The sequence below is a fragment of the Saimiri boliviensis genome, chromosome 19 (assembly GCF_048565385.1).
Source record: "Saimiri boliviensis isolate mSaiBol1 chromosome 19, mSaiBol1.pri, whole genome shotgun sequence".
Classification (NCBI taxonomy): domain Eukaryota; kingdom Metazoa; phylum Chordata; class Mammalia; order Primates; family Cebidae; genus Saimiri; species Saimiri boliviensis.
Window position 1 is genome coordinate 25,803,984 of NC_133467.1, and position 15,885 is coordinate 25,819,868.

The following is a 15,885-nucleotide window of genomic DNA, read 5'->3' on the forward strand; positions in this document are numbered from 1 at the left end:
ACATATCACCCCCATTTTGTGCTGACAAAAGAATGCATATCACCCCCATTTTGTGCTGACAAAAGAATGACCTGCCCAAGCCATAAAATGTGCATTGCAGTCCCAGGCCCTGCCTCCCACGCCTGTGGTTTTCAGTCTGGAAGCTCAGGATCCAGCTTCCCATGGCATGCCCAGAGCCGAGTGTGGCCTGCCACCTCTGTCTCGGGGCCAGTCCTTCCTGGACTGGTAGACCCAGCCTGTTCCTGTACCACCCTCAGCTCATGGGTGGAACAAGTCTGTGGCTCCTTCACTCTCAGCCCAGCCTTTCAGCCCAGTGTCCTTTGCAGCTGGTGGGTGGGGAGGAGGTCTGGAGGCTGCTCTTCCCATAATGCACATGAGGCCCAGCTCCCTCAGGGGTCCACCTCAGAGCGAATCCTTCCCCTCTGTTCCCTGCTGCCCTGCAGGAATCCAGAAGCCTACGAGGAGCCACCAGAGCAGCTGAGAGAACTTTCCAGAGAGAGAGAGGAGGAGGATGACTACAGGCAACAAGAGCAGAGGAGCATGGGGCGTGAATCCCCAGACCAACCCGGCCGGTGACCGGGGACGGCAGCAGACGGCAGCAGAGGCAGGGTTAGGGGTTCATTCTCCCGCTTCCTGGCCTCCCTTCTTCTCTCTAAGACCCATTCTCCTGTCCCTCCATCCCAAACATTGATGGGGTGTTTCTTCCCCTCTGTCAGCCGTGAGGAACATGGCTGGCCTGGTAAGGGGGTCCCTCCTATGACTGACCCTGCCAACCTTGCTGTCCTGTGAAGTGACCCCTCCTGGCTGTGACACCTGGTTCAGGGCCAGCTGCAGCCTCCACTTCCCCCATAGTTGGCAGGAGCTCCTGGAAGCACAGCGTTGAGCAGGGGGCACTCACGCCCAGAACTTTCCAGGGAGGTGATGCCAGCTTCGTGGGGGCAGGAGCTGCCCTGCTCACCTGTGAGCCCAGCACCTGGAGGGGCCCGGGGCAGAGGGTTTGCACTCCACACATTTTTGTTGAATGAATGAAAGAGTAAGTGAGTATGCTTGGGCCCTGCATGGGCCTGGCCTCCAGCTCGCACTCCCTTTCCAGCCTCACTTCCCATAGCTGCCGGTATGTCCCAGACCCTACTGGGAAGGCCACCTCCCACTCCTGCTGCACAGGCCCTGGGGAGCTTTTGCCCACACACTTTCCTTTTTTGCCTGTCAATATCCTGCCTGTCCCTCCAGGCCCATCTCAAATCACAAGGATTTCTCTAACTCTATCCTGATTGTCCACATATGTGGAAACAATGCCGTCACTTTGTCCCACAGCCAATCATGGGCCACAAGACACAGTCCTCTGAGCGAGTGCCTCTGGCTATATTAGCGCACCAGCTCCTTGGGGCAGGGCCTGGGCCTCATAGCTTTTGCTTTCCCTGAAGCCCTAGCAGCTGGCGCCCATCCTAGTGGACGCTTAAGCTTAATTGGGGAAACTGCTTTGATTGGTTAGGTCTTCCCTTCTCTGATCTCTTTGAGATGACTGTGGATGCAAGGATGACTCCCATCCAAACCCACATGTTCATTCAGTAAGTTAAACAGGAATTGATTTAAAGTGAACACACACACAGGAGCTTGCTTGCAGAGGGTCCAAGTTCTTGTGTCCCGGTAATTCCTCTCCAGGCCAGAATAACTGGCTGGGTTCCTGGTTGTTCCTGCACCCGATACCTCAGGCCTGGCCCTGCCCAGCGCATTCAGGCTCTGGTTTTCTGGTTGGACTGTCCTGCTGCCCTCCCTCACCCTCCCTCTGTTTGTCAAGCATTTCTTCTACTCTTGAGAGCTCAGGCAGCGTAGGTCTGACTGCGTAGGTCTCAGGGCCCAGTGGCTGGTCTCACCCAACTGCAGTTTACTATTGCTGTCTTTTCTGGATGATCAGAAAAATAATTCTGTAAGACTATTGTCTACTTGTGATTTTTTAAATGTGTATTTTTATATATATCGTTAAATCCTTTGCTTCATTCCAAATGCTTTCAGGAATAATAAAATGTGGGTGAAAATTCTTATTTCTTTTTTAATGTGGATTTTGTTTGCAGTAAGATAAAGCTTGGGTCTCATGGGTCTGTGTCTACTCACCATAGCACTCTTCTGCTTCCTAGGAGAGGTGAGACAAGGTAACGGAGTGGAGAATCGTGGGGTCTCTCTGCTTGTGGCTGCAGTAGGGTCAGGCAGTGCCTCTAGTGGTTGTGGGAACAGGACAGATTCCTGCCTGCTAGTGGAGGTAAATTCCAGGAGCCTGCAGTGCCAGGACCTGGCAGGCCTGGGCGTCAGGCCACATGCTTGAAGGAAGACAGTGGAGATGCTCCAGCCAGTTCTGCTCCCTATGATGCCCCTCTTGAGAAAGGGGAGGAGCAGTCCTCTTGTTCTGCCACAGAGCACGGTGACACTTCCTCCTCGAAAGCAACTTGGCTCCGCCGTCAGCTCTTGGCTTTGACGTTGACTCTCCTGAGAGACATTCAAGGTCTGTTCCTTCATGTCCTTTCCTGTGGGGCTCTGTACTCCCTCCTGTCCCAGTGCTTGTCAGGTAGTACTGTGTGCACAGGTCTGTCTCTGCCTCGGCCCGTACCTTCCTTATGGCCTGGCACGTGTTGACCCTTGAAAAGGTTTGTTAAATAAATAAGGTTTGATGTCACAGTATCTTGCCCAAGGACATCTCCCAGCTCTCTAGATACTCTGATGTTACTGCCGGTTCTCACCGTGCAAGGTTCCATAGCATGTTCTTGAGGGAGCCATGGAAGCAGAGGCAGCCACCTTTCCCCAGGTTTGACGTGACTTCTCTCTGCCCCTCAAAGGACTCTGAAGGTTCACCTGCTTTAGCTCCAGGCTTAGAAAAGAAAACGAGGGAAATCAAGACCCACTGCACTAACTCAACAACAAATATTTTGTGTGCATCTACTATGTGCCAAGTAGTGTGCTGGTCACAGAGTATATACAAGTCACTAAGACACTATTATCCGGAAGGAGCTAAAATCTAATGGAGGTCACAGACATAGAAACATAATTATGTGAGCGAGAGAAGGGGCTACAGCAACACAGAGGAGGGCCTCAGTAACACAGCCTAAGGGAGTTCAGGAAAGCTTCAGAGACGAGGTAGCATTTGGGCTGCATCTTGAAGAAAAATGAAGTTTTACCAGAGGAAAAGGGCTGGTGCTGACTTTTCTTCTGTCCTCCAATGCGGGTTTCTATTACTTGGGTGTCAAATCACATTATCACTCAGTAAGACTACAGTTTCCTGCTGAATTTATTTCAGTCCACAGACTCTGGGAATTAGACAGTTGTAGGTTCTTACACAATCAAAATTAGCCCAGCAATACACTCTCCTTAGAATGTCAAGCATCCCTTCCCAAATTATGGTTTCCGGCTGATGGTTCAGAGACTTTATGGTGTTTTAGAAGAGAGACAGAGCCTACCCATTAATTGAGGGAAGACTGTGTGCTAGGCACTTGAGACAGTTTCTCATATAATCCCCACTTGCAGTTTCAAATATTTGGGCATATGTCAATGCTAGGTTATCACCTAAGGAGGGACTCTGGCTGCCCAGATAAGTCCCCATGAGGTAATATGTAACTTGGTAAATTAGTCACTCTTTGGGGTCTTGTTTTTTATTTATTTATTTATTTTAAATTTTACTTTAAGTTCTGGGATACATGTGGAGAACGTGCAGGTTTGTCACACAGGTAGATATGTGCCACAGTGTTTTGCTGCACCTATCAATCTGTCATCTAGGTTTTAAGCCCTGCATGCATTAGGTATTTGTCCTAATGCTCCCCCTCCCAAGGGGTCTTGTTCTTAAGCTGCTTTTGTGACACAGTGACAGGGCCTCAGCTCTCAAATGCAGAATCACATTAACCAAGCTCACAGTGCATGATGTACAATGCTTATAGCAGCAACACTTGCTCTGGGCCAGCCACTGCTCTAGACACTTTGCATAGACCATCTCATAATCTTCACACTATGAGATGAGTGGTATTATTCCCATTTTACAGATGAGGAAGCTAAGACACAGTGCATTTAAGCAATCTGGATCAATGCAGAATGTCAGTTTGCTACTTATGGCTGTCAAGTAGACCAGCTTTTCAGTCCACCCGACCCAGGCCATCTCACCCCACGAGCACTATGCCCTCAGTTGCCTACTGAGCATGGAATCAGAACAAGAGAAGTCGGCTACCATCAAGGAGTTCTCATCCTCGATGGCAGTTTGTATAAGGAGGTGTCATATCCCCTGTGGAAATTCTGGAAGATTCTCTGGGCTTGGCCCCATCCCTGGATATTCTGGCTTGGGGCCCTGGGCATCTGCAGAAGTGATCCTATTGGTAAGGCCCTATAGGGAGGCCTCTTTGGGGACACTTGTATATTGAATTTGCTCACCGAGACTGCCTCTCCTCAGGTTTCCAGAAAGACCCAGCCTGGTTTCTGTCTGTGATGGCCCTTTGTCTGCACTTCCTCAGCTCACCACATCATCCCTTCCTACAATCTTTTTTTCTCATGCATATACTGCCTTTGTATTTGCAAAAACTTTCCTCCAGCTACAATGAACTCCGTTAGATCTGGGAACTGGTCTTTCCTCTTGAGAGGATACTGAATATTTCTGCTTGGATCTAGGATTTTAAAGTTTATCTCTAAGCGTTAATCTTATTTCCCCGATTTCCATGTTGCTGAGTAAAATTTTCCATTTAATTAAGATGAGCTAAACTGCTATAAAAGTGAACTAAAAAGCTATAATGGCTCAAATACAATAGAAGTTTCTTTCTCACACACGTAACAGCTTTTGAGACAGACTCAGGGGCCCGATCTTCTGTTTATCTCCAACTGTTCACATTAGTGGGTCTTCCATCCTCAAGGGCCTGGAAATTGTCTGCAACCAGCCAGCAGACAGGAAGGAGAGCAGAGCAAAGGTGCAAATGCTTCTTCAGACTTGATCCAGAAGTGACTGCCCTGACTGTGCTCACTCGCCATTGGCCCACTGGCAAGCACTAGTCACAAGGCCACGCATTGTGCAGGGAAGGCGGGGAAATGCAAACTTGTGACCTTGTCATATGTGCTCAGGAAGCAAAAGAACTGGCTACTGGCTTCTGCCACAGTTGCCTCATCCTAAGTTCCACAGACCCCTTCCATTTTACAGATGAGGAAACTGAGGCTCAGAAGCAGAAACTCATTGGAGGTAGCATTGCTAGTAGGTGATGGAATGAAGATTAGATCAATTCTGTCTGATTCTGAAGACCTTGTTCTTTCTACTTGAAAACAATTTTCTCCTGATTCTGTGTATGAACAGGATGACAGAATGGGGGACATGCGGGAGTGGAGACAGAGTTAAGGTTTTTTGTTTTAAATCTGTATATGGCAGTTGTTTCTTATAATACAGGTGTCTTAGGTATTATATATGCATTTCTGAATGATGAATATATTGTAATACCTCCTCAGGTATAATAATATATGCATAATATATATGCATTTCTGAAAAACCTTGCAGGAACACAGAGGAAGGCCTGAGTAACTCAAAGAAGAGTAGCTCTTCAAAATCACACACTAAAACTAACAGGACTGACAGGAAAGTTAGGATTAGAGGCGGACCACATAAAAACCAAACGAACTTTGAAAACCAATGGGCCTTTGTAACCGGATCACTTTCAAAACATTAACAACACTCGTGAAAATACAAGTGATGTTAAACCTTGGTGCCAAGTCTGTTAGCACCAACTGTCACAGTCAGTCACCCTTAATGTGGGCACTCATTTCTTCAGAGACCTACTCATCACAATTAAAACATTATTCCTTGTCTATCTTTATGCCAACACTACACTGTCCGGATGAGTGTAGGTTCATGAGATAACCATGTTTCACTGTAGAGTCCTGTTAGTTATTTAAGATTGTTTTGACCAGTCTAGATCCTTTGCTTTTCTACATAAATTTAAGAATTAACTTTTACATTTATAAAATATATGCTTACAATTTAGACTGGGATTGCATTTAATCAACAGATCAAGTTGGGGAGATTGACATCTTAATACTGAGTCTTCAAATTTATGAAAATGACATATCTCTTCCATTAATTAGGTCTCTTTAATTTCTCTCAGAGGTATTTTGTAGCTTTCACTGTAAATGTTTTGCAAGTATTTTGTTAAATTTAAAAGTGTTTTATGTCATGGATACTATTATAAATGAGATTGGTTCTTAAATTTCTATCGGTTTTGATTAATTTATTTTGAAGTTCTGTTATTAGGCACACACATTTAAAATAGCCATGTCTTCCCACTGAATTGGCTTTCTGTCAATAGAAGAAATATTCCTATTGATGTCTGGTATCTTAATATGACAATGTTTTCATGCCTATTGTCTTTATGGTATTTTTTCCATTATTTTACATTCAACCTGTCTCTGTCATTATATTTAAAGTGACAGATCTATCTCTGTCATTATATTAAAAACAGATTCTTTTTAAAATCCATTCTTTTTTTTTTGAGATGGAGTTTCACTCGTTACCCAGGCTGGAGTGCAATGGTGCAATCTCGGCTCACCGCAGCCTCCACCTCCTGGGTTCAGGCAATTCTCCTGCCTCAGCCTCCTGAGTAGCTGGGATTACAGGCACGCGCCACCATGCCCAGCTAATTTTTTGTATTTTTAGTAGAGACGGGGTTTCACCATGTTGACCAGGATGGTCTCGATCTCTTGGCCTCGTGATCCATCCGCCTCAGCCTCCCAAAGTGCCGGGATTACAGGTGTGAGCCACCACGCCCGGCCTTTAAAATCCATTCTGACAATCTCTGCCTTTTAAATTGAAAGGTTTAAGTCAGTTATATGTAATTATTGATATAGTTTTTAAAAGTCTACCATTTTGCTGTTTGTTGTTCTGAGTTTTTGTGGTTAAAATTCCCTTTTCCTTCATTTTGAGTTAATAAAATATTTTAAAACATCCTATTTAAACTTTCTATTGGATTAGCAATAATACATTTAAAAGTGTTGCCGGGCGCGGTGGCTCAAGCCTGTAATCCCGGCACTTTGGGAGGCCGAGGCGGGTGGATCACGAGGTCAAGAGATCGAGACCATCCTGGTCAACATGGTGAAACCCCGTCTCTACTAAAAATACAAAAAATTAGCTGGGCATGGTGGCGCGTGCCTGTAATCCCAGCTACTCAGGAGGCTGAGGCAGGAGAATTGCCTGAACCCAGGAGGCAGAGGTTGCGGTGAGCCGAGATTGCGCCATTGCACTCCAGCCTGGGTACCAAGAGCGAAACTCCGTCTCAAAAAAAAAGTGTCTATGACATACAAATGTAGAGAGTATACACTTAACAAATTATTAGTTATGCCTTAGTTTTTCTCTCAAGAAAATGGGACTTGGCATATGAATCTCACAGGTTCCACTGAAAGGCTAGAGAATATCTATCTGGCTGAAGGTAGCTTCTGTAGCTCATATATAAAGCCTGTGTAAGCAGGTCCCTGATCTCTCTCAGCAAAACCTGCCTTCCCTGTCTTGCCCAACAAAAATAAAGAAAGAAAAATTATGAGAAAATACTCCATTTGGGTCTCAGCATTACTCCTAAAGTCGTTGCCATTTTTATGGAATGGGAAGTTCACCCACAGTTGCAGAGGAACAACTGTGTAGTGGAACGAAGAGAAAAGAGAGGAATGTGATGTTGGGCTAGTCTAAAGAGCCACCAAAGTGAAGGCTGTGATTTCTAGACTTACTTTGGTATTTGTGACCCTGATTGGTATGGCATGGCCTAAAGCCCCTTCTGATCCTAGACAGCCAAGATTGTCCCCTCTGGCCTTGCCAGGGACAACACAGCTCCACAACTGCTCCTCTTCCCTTCATGAAGAGAGTATCCACCCAGATTTTCACCCTTACTCTCTTGGAAAGGCATTCCCCATGATGATTAGAGGCTGCTATTCAAATGTCAGGGAGGATAAACCAATGAGTTGATGTAAATGAAGGCCAACAGCCATGATGTCTTAGCTGTAGAACAGAGAGGTGACCAACTCAAACTGAGGTCTGAGTGGCTTTTGAACACCAGATGCCAGGGGAAATGACCCAAGGGCAACAAGTCTGACTCATTGAACTTGTCTCCCCTCTACCTCCTTAGCTGTAATGCAGGAGAAACAGAAGATAAGAGATTGTGAGAAGGCAATTGATATCACTCAATAAAGTTCAACAGAGACAAACTAACTTGAACAATTGCAAACATTTTCTTGTCTGCTCCTGAAACTCCTTTTTTATTATTTGAATAATGACACATCTACTTCTAGCAGCCAGATCTCTTAATTCTTCTTTTATATTTTCCATTACTTTACTCCTTCCTAATGCCTTTTGGGGGAGTGTTTCTTAACCAAATCTTCTAGTTCACTAATTCTGGAATAGGGTCTGGCTTAGTTTAGGTTTCTGTGAAAGCAGAGCCTGAGATCACGATGCTTGTCTTACTTAGGAGATGATCCCTTAGCAATAGCCCACTCCATAACACAGATTTTGTTGACTTTTCTTCTATCTCACTTTCCTCGTTCCATCACTTCTGCTTCCTGGGCAACTAGGGCTCTGAGAAACTGTGTGGAATGTGCTTCAGGATTGTGGCACTGAAGGGAGGAAAAGCTGGGGCGTTTATCTACCACTTCCATCCCATAGGGATCTGAGACTGTCACCTCCCCTACAGTTCCCAGATGCCCCCATAGGTGGGTAGAAATCTCCTGAGGCAATAAAGGAGAGTGTAGAGTGCACTTGAGTAGGTACAGAGGCATCATGCGTGGACCTGTCCATTATGGCTGAACTACAAGCAGGTGACAAAGGGGATGAGGTGTAGGGACCATAAGCACTTGCCCAGGCCCTCAGGGCAGGCAGCTTACAGGCTGCCCCACCTCAGGGAGACCCTGACCCTGGGAGCCTCTTTATACCTCTCCTTCAGGCACTGCCCCTCTTCAGAAGCCTTCACTCCTCATTGCAGTCACTCAGCCTCAAGTGTGGGCTGGGGGGCATCCAGTCAGGGTCCCTCGCTTGTTATTTTCTTTGGGGAGGCACCCCCTTTGATGCTTGCAGCTGATTCCTGTAGTGTTGTGCTGCAGCAGTCCCTCTTCTCTTTATCAGCAGTAACTGAACAGGGAATGATTTGCTCAGAGCAATACAATGAAAAGAAAAGGGCCCCCAAATGAAAGTGTTTTAAACCTGAGAGTCCTTCTAGACACCACTCTCTTTTCAAGTCAACTAGTGGCCAGTTTTGAATCTCTTTAGCATCTCTCCAGTGAGTCTGATTCCTTCCCATTCTCCTTTCTGTCACAGCAGTGTTCTGGGGCATAGAGACGTGGGGCCTCATCTGCTTATATACTACTGGTTTGGAGCAATTCTTGTTTTCTGCTCATTGGTAGCCCCTTAAGTCAACTTTACGCAAAACCAGGGAAGTGGCCTCTGCATGGGCAAGTGTCTAAATTCAGCATTTCAACCTTCATAAAATGATGTCACTCTAACCTCACTCCACCCTTCTTGGCTGGCTTAAATTTAAGAATATTTGCACTTAAATCCAACTAAGAATGTTTGCACCCCAGAAACTTCAGGAGATTATAAGTTTGGACTCACTGATGATCAATAAATTCCAAAACTTCCAATAAAAGAAATAATACAGAGAATTGTACACAGTGTAGAATATTCTTTACTATTTCCTTGTCTCAAGCCAAGCCATCAGCTCTGCATACTCGGTTGGAACCTCCTTGATTCCTTCTGGAATTCTTTTACATAAGTATTTTGGCATTATTCCTCTGGGCATCTTTGTAGGAAATTGTTAGAAGCAATATTAGGTCTCTCATTTTTGTATTTATCATTAGAGTATTGTTGAGGACACTGCTCACTACACTGTAAATTACTTGTTGATGAAAAGCCACCAGAGAATTTTCTCACAGGTCTGCGTACTAGGAAGGTTTTACTACTTATTTTTTTTGGAGGCAGAGTCTTGCTCTATTCCCTAGGCTGGAGCGTTGTGGCGCGATCTTGGTTCACTGCAACCTCCACCTCCTGGGTTCAAGGCATTCTCCTGCCTCAGCCTCCTGAGTAGCTGAGACTACAGGTGACTGCCACCACACCTGGCTAATTTTTTAATTTTTAGTAGAGACGGAGCTTCGCCATGTTGGCCAGGCTGGTCCAGAACTCCTGACCTCAGGTGATCCTCCCGCCTCAGCCTTCCAAAGTACTGGGGTTACAGGTGTGAGCCACCACATCCAGCCTCAATTTTTTTTTTCTTCTATTCCCTTTAGGTCATAAATTTTGCTACTCATAAGCAAGTCTGCTATAGACATACTGTGTCAAGGACATCATGAACTATATACAATTTGTGCTTTCCTCAGTGCAGTGATTGCTAGGAAGTTCAGAGTCAAACTTACTCATGTCAAGGAACTGTTTAAGACTTTTGTAAATGCAGTTGGTGAACTAACTTTGTCCATAATTTCAGCTCTCTCTCCTTTTTTGCCCTCATTTTGTCTTCACAGTGATTTTGCCTTTATTTAGTTCTCATCTTTTATGTATTTGGGGAATCCACCTTAAGTCCTCTTGAAAACAAGATGGGATTGAGTAGCAGTGAACAGGAATAATAAACACAGCTGTGGGGAGTGAGGTATAAGCACCTGGAGCTGGGGGTTGGGGAGGGAAGAGTTTTGGTTGATTCAGCGCCTCGGGAGTCACAGGCATGGATGAGGGGCGTCACACGGAGGACATGCCCTGGATGAGGGTGTGTGGTGAGAAAGCAGCCGAGGACGGGTTCTGAGGACGTCTTTGTAACAGATGGAGGAGGAGATGACAGTGAAGGCCTGCAGCAAGGCTGGAGGAAAGCCGGAGAGAGGATGGGTTGGGAAGCAGGAGAATGTAGGTTCTTCCCTTTTAAAGTATTTTAAACAAGCCCATCATGTTTCTATTCTGCCCTTTTCTTCGTAAAATCAACCAGAGGAATTGCACAGTTGAAAGACTTAATTGAGCATAGCTTATTTGGCTTGGCAGTCTTCTACGATTTTTTTTTCCTCTACTGAACTAAAAAAAAAGGCTACCCACGGAGAGACAAGCTTTTCTGTTTCCACCTAAAGTTCACTTCCCACGTTCCCAGCAGCCTTGGCAGACCCCTGTCAGTCTGGTCTATGGCGAGGGTAAGCGAGCCTTCCTGCACTCTCAGTCTGAGAGCACACCCTAATCTACCCGCGGACCCCCATGGAGCCGAGCCGGGGCCCAGCCTCTCCAAGCTCCTGTGGCAGAAGGTGACGTCAACACCCACTGCATGCCTACAGAGCGGCAGCGAGGCGGAAGTGGCTTTCTGTAGGGAGGCACCTGGACTCATAATTTAGTCTACTTTCACCGCCTCCCCCACTTGGCAATCAAAACCGGAGATGCTTTTGAGCTTTCTTTTGTGCTGCCCGGAGAGGAGATGGGCTCATTGTGCCAATGGGCAATTATTTCATATTGCTCTACAGAGCACAGGCTGCAGCTGTCTTGGAACAGGAGCTCTGCAAGGTGGATTCAAAGTGTCTGGTCTCATCAGGCATCCAGGAAGAGGCTTCAAACACCCTCCGGGAATACTTAAGTGGGCAACTTTTTAGACAAATCAGCCTCAGTGAATCACAACTAGGCAGTCTCCCTGTCTAGTATCTTGCAGTGTGTGTATACCTGCTAGAGACTGTCCAGGGTGGGGACAGTGTATCAGAGGAACATGAACAATCAGCTGAGGAAATGAAAGAAGAATTGAATTTTATAAAGCATATTCAAAGGCATGACCCATTTTAATCTTCACAGCCACATTATCAGCCAGGCATTGTTCATCTCAATTTACAGATGAGGAAACCAAGGCTTGGGATATTAAAGTGTCTTGTCAAGGATCATGCAGCTGGTTAGTGACAAAGAGCCCAAACTCAGGTCTAACTATTTAAGTTCTGGGCTGTCTTATAGATTTTTTTTTTTTTTTTTTTTTCCCAGAAAGAGATCCAGAATCCTTAAAGACGTTAGTTGCTTAAGTACAATTCTTCATACCATGAGCCTTAGTCTCTCCTTTCAAGAACAATCTATATGGTTTATCAGCTCAGGGCAGCCTTCCTTCTCTCCTAGCACGTTACTTTCATCTTCTTGTTCTGACTTTTCTCTAACTGGCTTTCATTGTTTTTTTCATGAAACTAAAACATCCTGCAGTCTCTTTGAACCTGTTCCATGACAGAGGAGAGCTCTGTGGCTTGGCTGGGAACAGTCGAACAGAGCAGAGAAACAATGCCACCATCAAATATCACCCAAGGCCCCATTAATAAGGGTTGTTCTCCAGACCAGACAGGACTAAAAGGAAAGGTTGCATTTGTGTTATTTCTGCTCCCCTAACTTCTCTACAAGTTTGGTGCTATGGAAATAATAGAGAACTACCTGAAAACCCAGTGCCCTGGCTTTGTATGACTTTAAGCCAGGCGTCCCCAAACTACGGCCCCGTGGGCTGCATGCAGCCCCCTGAGGCCATTTATCCGGCCCCCCTGCCACACTTCAGGAAGGGGCACCTCTTTCATTGGTGGTCAGTGAGAGGAGCACAGTATGTGGCAGCCCTCCAACGGTTTGAGGGACAGTGAACTGGCCCCCTATGTAAAAAGTTTGGGGACGCCTGCTTTAAGCAGTGATAAAATCTCTGGAGTTTTTTCCTCCCTATTGATAAGAGAATGAGTCAGAAAGAGGTTCAAGACCCTCTCTGGGCACTAACAGTTATCCGTACGGAAGAAACCAGCATTTTTACCACTGCTTTTGACTTCCTAGTGGGGTTGACCCCCAATTTCTGAATATGGCAAATGGAAATATGGGGAAAATCATATGAAAGAATAATAATTCTTTTAGAGATGATCTTTCAGCCTGAATCAGGAGAATAATGTCATTTCCTTTTCTATTTCTTATTGAGGAAGAAAAATATGTTCACTCTTGTATCTAAAACAGAGCTTGGACATAGTTTGTGTTCAACAAATATTACTTGAATTAATGAATTAATAAAATAAACTTAAATATCCAAGAAAGTCAGTTTCTCTAAAAATTCAAAACTCTGATTAATATTTGAAAATCTTTGTTTTTGTCCATGTGCTAAGTACATGTTTGTGATACTCCATGGTCCCCATACCACCCTCCAAATAAGTTTTCATAGACCTGAGGTCTTTTTGGCATATTCAGTTCTTGCTAGAATTTAAGGTTGTGTTAGTTAACAGAAATATAGTAACTTGAAGCATGAGGAGAAGCCTCATCAGAGACACAAACAGACAATGCACAGGAAAATAAGTGAGAATTACACTTAGCCCTCGGAAAAGATGCTCAACATCATTCACTTATAAGCGTAAATTAAAACTACACTAAGATACCATTTCCTGCCAGTAAGATTAGCAAAAATCTAAGATTTGGACCACATACTTTATTGGTGAGGCTAGGGTGAAACTAACACTCTTCTACATTGCTGGTAGGAATGAGAAATGGCATCATCATGATGGAGGGGAATTGGGGGAAATTTAGCACAATTATATGTGCATCTACCATTTGACTCAGCCATCATACTGAAATTGATCTTCTAGAAATCTAGATTCTAGGCCAGGTGCGGAGGCTCACGCCTATAATCCCAGCACTCTGGGAGGCCGAGGTGGGCAGATCACAAGGTCAGGAGATCGAGACCATCCTGGCCAACATGGTGAAACCCTGTCTCTACTAACAAAGAAACAAAACCTAGCTGGGTATGGTGGTGTGTGCCTGTAGTCGCCCCTACTCAGGTGGCTAAGGCAGGAGAATCACTTGATCCTGGGAGGCAGAGATTGCAGTGAGCTGAGGTCATGCCACCAACCTGGCAACAGAGCGAGACTCCATCTCAGAAAAAAATGAAAAAAGAAATCTAGATTCTAGAACACTATCCCAAAGCCACAGTAGCAAAAATATGACAAGATGTACGTACAAGGTACTGTTATGGCATTATTTGTAATAACAAAAGACTAGCAACAACCAGAATCGATAGCACAACAGTTAAATAAACAATGCTTCAGCCACATAATGATAACTGCAGTGTAAAATGGGGATTATCTCTATGCAGTAAGTGATCTCTAGGGTATATTGTTAAATGAAAAAAGCAAAGTGAAGAAAAATATGTGTAGTAAGCTACCATTTACATATGAAAGGAAAGAGTAGAATCTATCTACCTATCTCTGTAGGTATGTATTTGCTTACATTATAAAAACCAGTAAGGGAATAAAAAAAATTTTAAATAGCTCTATAGAATAGCACAGGGAGGAATATCTTTAAATATTCCAGATTTGTCTTTAGAAACATATTTTTTTGAAAATCATAAAACAAAATTAAATAAAAACATAGTCCCTGAAGCAAAAATAAAATAAGTGATTATATTTGTGTAGCCAGTAAATACCATTATGAAACAAAGAGAAACGATTTCAAATGACTTTGTTTTATTTTTTTCATGTCACATGGATAATGTGCCCACGTTGTAACAAAGTTTGAGGGTGGCACATCTCGCACATGCACATGCAAACTCAATCATCACACTTATGAGCTACAAAAGCAACCTCAAATGACTTTTTTTTTTTTGAGACCATGTCTCTGATCTTGGCTCACTGCAGCCTCCACCTTCTGAGCTCAAGCAATCCTCCCACCTAGGCCTTCCAAGTAGCTTTCCATAGGTGCGTGCCACCACGCTCAGCTAATTTTTTAACTTTTTGTAGACACAGGTCTCACTATATATCCCAGGCTGGTCTCAAACTCCTGGTTTCAAATGATCTTCCTGCCTTGGCCTCCCAAAGTGCTGGCATTACAGGAATGAGCCACCATACCCAGTCTTCAAATGACTTTAAAACAGCAATTTGGTCATATATTCCCACTGAGATCAATCCTAAAGACAAAAATAACAACAAATACAAAAACAAAACCTTGAACTGTTCTTAGTAGTCATATTGTTGGTGGTAGAGTTGGTTTTGTTATTCTGAGACTGCTGTGTTGTAGGATAAAGAAAAGTGATTATTTGGTTTCATTCAGAGCTACATATTTTCGGTGTGGTGGAAAGGAGATATGGATGCAAGACTGGTGAGTTTAAGAGTCTGTAGACCTGTATTTCATTTGGAATATCTGTATGAAATCATGATGTGTTTGATCTTAAAAACATATTTTCTAGTTCTGCCCTGTATCAAATAACAAGATAGTCCCAGTATTTTGATTGAAATCCTTCCTTCCTTTTCTTTCTTTCTTTCCTTCCTTCCTTCTTTCATTCCTTCCTTCCTTCCTCCCTCCCTGCCTCCCTCCTATTATATATAATGGTCAGTACACATTATATATATGTAAGAAAATTTCACATGTACACCATAAATTAGTCCAAATAAAAAAAAAAGCAGTGAATAAACAGGAAGAAAAATTCCTTTTCTCCGTGGAGTTTATATTCTAGTGGTAGGAAAAGGTAATCCTAAATAAAATGAATGAGTAAAACAAAGTATATCTAATGCTTCTAACTGCAATGGTGGATAATAAATCAGGCCAGGGGGCTACAGAATGTGGATAACTGCTATTTTAAAGAAGGGGTCAAGATCTCATTGAGAAGGTGGCATTTGGGTCAACATCTGAGGAAGGTGAGGAGGGAGGTATGCAGATATCTACAGGAAGGGCATACTGGGCAGATGAACCAGCCAGGGCAAAGCCCTCGAGGCAGAAGAGTGCTTAGAGTATTTAAGGAAGAGCAAGGAAGACAGCGTGGCTGCAGTAGAGGGAGCTGGGTGTGGGAAGCAAGGCCAGGGAGACAGTGCAGGGTCTTAGTGACTACAGAAAAGAAAGGCCTTTGACTTTGAACTTTGACATGACTTGAGATGAAGAACAAGTACAGGTTTTTGTATTTTTTTTCTTATGAATTT

At 44.2% G+C, this 15,885-nt stretch overlaps 1 protein-coding gene and 1 non-coding gene across 2 annotated transcripts in view; one reads left to right on the plus strand and one right to left on the minus strand.

Moving 5' to 3' along the window:
- The window catches only part of GPA33 (glycoprotein A33), a 36,122-nt gene extending 34,080 nt beyond the window's left edge, over nucleotides 1-2,042 (plus strand). Inside the window, exon 7 of the mRNA XM_003928082.4 lies at nucleotides 444-2,042. Within this exon, the coding sequence (XP_003928131.1) occupies nucleotides 444-576 (133 nt within the window). The 3' untranslated portion in view covers nucleotides 577-2,042. The remainder of the gene's footprint in view (nucleotides 1-443) is intronic.
- Nucleotides 2,043-14,451: 12,409 nt separating this feature from the next.
- LOC120360264 (small nucleolar RNA U13) lies at nucleotides 14,452-14,555 on the minus strand. The gene has a single exon (XR_005576836.1). It is a non-coding gene; the product is annotated as a small nucleolar RNA U13 (small nucleolar RNA).
- Between the last annotated feature and the right edge of the window lie 1,330 nt (nucleotides 14,556-15,885).